Here is a 5,327-nt window from a genome sequence, read left to right on the forward strand (position 1 = left end):
GGTGGGGCTGGTGATTAAATCAGGCAATATAATGCTTCAGGAAGGGTTGTTTAGTATCATGGGTGGGGCTGGTGATTAAATCAGGCAATATAATGCTTCAGGAAGGGTTGCTTAGTATCATGGGTGGGGCTGGTGATTAAATCAGGCAATATAATGCTTCAGGAAGGGTTGTTTAGTATCATGGGTGGGGCTGGTGATTAAATCAGGCAAATTATTATTTGGACGATACTCTTTAATATTATTTGAATCTGAAAAGAAACAACTAAGTCCAAGTCCTAGACCAGTAATTGTAAAAATATGTTTATTACAATGTGTAAAAAGCTAAAAATGTTTTACTATAACCTGTTATTTCAAATGTTAGACTCGTGTAACTTAAGGTAATAATGATATTAGAAATATAGTTTTTCATGAAAGCTACTAGCATCTATACCTTATAAATTGTTTGTTGGCTAGATTTTACGCAAAGCTACATGAGGGCTATCTACATTAACCATCCTTAATTCTCAAGTGATAAACTACAGGCAAAGTAACTAGTAAATACCACTACCAATTTTCGGCCTACTGTTGTCAAATTGAATAGTGAGATTTAACCAACTTTCTTATAAAACACCCAGGCCCCAAAGTGAGGACTGTGATGTTTGTTTATTTTTAGCAGTAAAGGAGTAAAACCATGAAATCACCAGTCCAGCAAGAGATTCACTGGACTTTGTTCAGTCCAAAGCATAAATACATTTCAAGCTTTACCTTATCATGAATGGTCAAAGTTTGAAATTTTTGGTTCCTTACTCAAATGATACAGTTGCACAGCTTGTGAAAAGTTTTAAGATAAGTTAGAGATAACTTGAATAGTCACCCAGATCTTTACAATTTTAAATAACATTTACTTTTATGTATATATCATTCTTCATTTCTGTTTAATCAGTAATGGCCAGGTGGTTAGGTTGCTTGATTCATAATTTGAGGGTCACGGGTTTAAATCTCTAACCCACCAAACATGCTCGCCTTTACAGCTGTGGGGGCATTATAATGTGACAGTCAATCTCACTATTCATTGATAAAATAGTAGCCCAAGAGTTGGCAGTAGGTAGTGATGAATAGCTGCTTTCCCTCTAATCTTTCACTGCTAAATTAGGGATGTCTAACACAGATAATTCTCATATAGCTTTGCACAAAATTTCAAATGAAAACCAACAATGTTCCAATTTCAGAAGATCATACACTATATATTATTATGTAGTGATTGAATCAGATGTTATTGTATTTAAAACCATATGAAATAAGGGCTTAAAGTTAAAAGTATTTAAATTAACAAGGGAGCAAAACATGAAAGAATGATAATGTTGCCCATAAAATCAGAACAGTTTTACTATAATCATTTTACCATAAAAATCTTACCAAGAATTTATACTAGATAGCTGTTACATTCACAAATTATAACTGGTAGTACTTGTTCACTAGCATTAGTTTTTAATTTCTTTTTAAATAATGCACGTACTGCAGGTTATTCAATAGAATTGTTATGGGAATTATGTGAAATCATGAATAGGTGTAAATACATTGTATTTGAACAGAGTATTTCTTTTATATTTAACTTTGTTTAATTTGATGGAGGCAATTATCCAAAGATTATCTAACAATGATAAATTTATATTTGGATTATTATTACCTACTTCCATCAGGTAGTTGTTGCTTCTGGTAAAAGGTTTTTATTTGCAAGATATTTTTGTTTGAATTTTTTCAGTTGATACTACTCTTCAAGATAATGCAAAAAAGTTGGTTGACAAACTTGAAACTCAGCTTAAGAAGACAAAGGACCTAATTTCTAAACTAATAAGTAAGTGCTTTGTGTTATCGACTAACACAGGTAAACAACTACACATTATGATAAGCAGATGTACATATTCTAATCTAACAATGAGAATTTGGCATATAATTGTTTTAATGAACTAATAATTAAGCAGAAGAATATGAAACTACAACATTATCAGTAAGTCATAGTGTTAAAAAACAATACTAATATAAGTGCTTCCTTAGTTTCACTTGGATTTGTTTTTTTAAAACTACATATTAAGAATAACTAATACATCTTTTTTAAGATTTTTGTAAAACTGCATTTGTACCATGACAGCCGTACAGTTCAGAAGTACTCTTTCTTACCATTCTACATATTTGATCAGTAATTAGCCTCATTGGTTGGACAAAACACCATTAATATCTCCCATTAGAAATTTTCAGGTACGAAAGAAATATCTTAAGTGTAAGACTATGGCTGTAGTTGGAACCAGACACCTGCATCATAGTACCTTTAGATGTCCAGATAATTGTGGTGGTGTTAGAGAGAAATATTCAGGTAGAAAAGAAACAAATTAAGTGTAAGACTATGGCTGTGGTTGGAACCAGACACCTGCATCATAGTACCTTTAGATGTCCAGATAATTGTGGTGGTGTTAGAGAGAAATATTCAGGTAGAAAAGAAACAAATTAAGTGTAAGACTATGGTTGTGGTTGGAACCAGACACCTGCATCAAAGTACCTTTAGATGTCCAGATAATTGTGGTGGTGTTAGAGAGAAATATTCAGGTAGAAAAGAAACAAATTAAGTGTAGGATTATGGCTGTGGTTGGAATCAGCCACCTACTTTTATATGTCCAGACAATTGGTTTGTGCATATTGATTCTTGTTTTTTTTAAAGAGGCATATAACACAAGGCATAACTAACTTGGTGAAAATTAGATACCATTGTTTAAATTGTAAGTCAACCATGTAAAAACGCTTTAGTGGAACACACAGGAAAAAAATCTTGTTCAGTTGATTTTTTTGGCAAAAAATCGTTTAGTGGTAAGCAAAATATTATTATTTTTTTCTTCATAAATCTTGTTTCAAAATATATTTTACTGTTGAAAGCAAAAACATGTTCAAATAGATAAATAATATCACTTATATTGAGATGCCTAACTGCACACTTGAAACTAGAAGTCATTATTAAAACAAATATAACTACAAACTCCAGGTAAATAAAACTTTTAATGTATGAATGTTTTGACTTGTGCCTTTACCAAGGGTTAGGTATTTACAGTTGAATCAGTTCAAACATACATTATGAATGGAAGACAATACAGCAATGCAAATACATATTGTAATGTGATGTCATGTGATACAACAGTTTATGAGGAAATATTGTAAACAAATAAATGTAATGTAAAGTAAGTATGTATACACATTATTCAAAGTTTTTATATTATATAAATTTGAATTTAGACAGGTCAACCTTTATGTTTGTTCAAGGGAGGATTTTTATCTTTAATTAGTAGTGCCTCTTTATTTTTTTCTAAATAATTGTTACATTTTTCCAAAACTTTGATTTTAAAAGGTTTTTCATTGGGCAGTCCTGGTGTTGAAACTTATTCATTAATTTCTTTTTTTTGTGAAATGTTTGATATCATTGATGTGTTCTTGAAATTTTTCATGCTGCGGATGACCAGTTTCACTAGAGCACTTTGTACATTGTATTTTATATACCACATTTTCATGCAGATTTTATCATAACCACTATCTTTTGCATAGCATTTTTTGATATTACAAGTATTTTGGGATTTGATATCAGAATGAACAAGAAACTGTTCTAAACTTTTTCATTTTTGTATAAATCGTATGTTAAGGCCAGATTTTTTGATAGCCTTGTGAATTTGAGGAGCAAGATTATTGTCCGTGTAGGGTATCATATGGTATATTTCACATGGTATAGTAAGTGTTTTGTTTCAAAGTATGTTTGAGGTTATTTTTTTAGTCATACTGATGAAAAGTATCAGTTATATATTTTAAGGAATAGCCATTATGTAAGAGAAGTTGTTGGAACTTGAATGTTGTAGTTTTTCTTCCTCTGGCAAGTTACACATGGGAGAGACCTACAAGTGTGGACTATATCTTAGCCAGTGGTATTGGAAATCTACACAGAATTGATGGCACCCTGATTGCCGACAGGTACAAGCAAATTCTAAACCATCATTTCACTCACTCAGGAACAAGATCCGTTGGGCAGGGATTCATTTTCCAGTAAGACAATGAACCAAAGCATGCAGTAAATACAGTTTAGTGATACATGAAGAAAAAAAAGGATAATTGAACACTCAAAACCATAACTTGACCTACACGAAGTTCCATTATGAATATTGTTAAGGCTTTATAGGCTAATATGGAAAATAAGAATGTTTAATGGTATCCAAACAACTTAGCTAATTTATGGGGAGTATTTCAAGACATTTGGAACAATATTTCAGGGTCGTATATTGATAAATTTAAGGTTGCATAAATGTTGCTCTGTTTAAAGCAAATACAAAAGCTTAATGTGTATTATGCAAGTTGTTCAATTGTGTGTTTAAATAATGTATTGTATTGATAATAAATTGATCATTTAGTTGCTGTTACGTGTTGTTTGTGATTCTAAAATTATTTCCAATACTATGTGTGTGTGTGTATATATATGTTTGTGTGTGTGTATATATATATATGTTTATGTGTGTGTATATATATATATATATGTTTGTGTGTGTATATATATATATATATATGTGTTTGTGTGTGTATATATATATGTGTGTGTGTGTGCATATATATATGTTTGTGTGTGTGTGTGTATATATATATATATGTGTGTATGTGTCGTAAATGGACAGATTGTGTAATTAACACTTTGGATTGTTTTTACCTCTATTACAGGGTTAGTAATTACATATGTAAGTCCCTTTTGAAATTGTTTAATTGAAGACATCCCACTATATGTCACAAAAACGTTTCTCTGCTCGTTACAAGCATTTTGTTATAGAGGTCTAACTACACCATGATAATATATACAAGGAAGCTATTCTTAACGGTCACATATAATATCCGTCACTCCTAAACTATTAACAATATAACTTAATGTATCAAACGATGATAAATGTTAGACCAGACTAAAGAAAGGACTGCAGAAAATAGGCGTACATATATGCGCGTGCGTATATGCATAAGCGTACATGTATCTTTCCTTTGTATAGTATTATTAACATTATTTAATCAAGTTTTATTGATCATTATTATTTTTGTATTTTATTTTTAGACACCAGAATGCTAGCTATCTTTCGAAACAGAACACTGTTGTAACAATGTACAGCAATATACTTATCTGTTAAAATCATAACTAATATTCAACGTTAAACTGGTACACAATTAAAAACATTTTATTTAGGCCTATCTTTGGCCTTCAAAAAGTTGACGACTCTACATCTTTCGACGTTACAAGGTCATCCAACGTCGAAATAAGTAGAGTCGTCAACTTTTTGAAGGCCATA

The 5,327-nt window shown here is 31.1% G+C and overlaps 1 protein-coding gene across 5 annotated transcripts in view; it reads left to right on the plus strand.

Moving 5' to 3' along the window:
• The window catches only part of LOC106465537 (cilia- and flagella-associated protein 206-like), a 96,074-nt gene that overhangs the window by 36,042 nt on the left and 54,705 nt on the right, over positions 1-5,327 (plus strand). For all 5 annotated transcript variants that reach the window (XM_022393451.1, XM_022393452.1, XM_022393450.1 and 2 more), the window contains one exon: positions 1,742-1,834. In XM_022393451.1, coding sequence (XP_022249159.1) covers positions 1,742-1,834 — 93 coding nt within the window. The remainder of the gene's footprint in view (positions 1-1,741; positions 1,835-5,327) is intronic.

This window comes from Limulus polyphemus, unplaced genomic scaffold, assembly GCF_000517525.1.
Source record: "Limulus polyphemus unplaced genomic scaffold, Limulus_polyphemus-2.1.2 Scaffold1975, whole genome shotgun sequence".
NCBI lineage: Eukaryota > Metazoa > Arthropoda > Merostomata > Xiphosura > Limulidae > Limulus > Limulus polyphemus.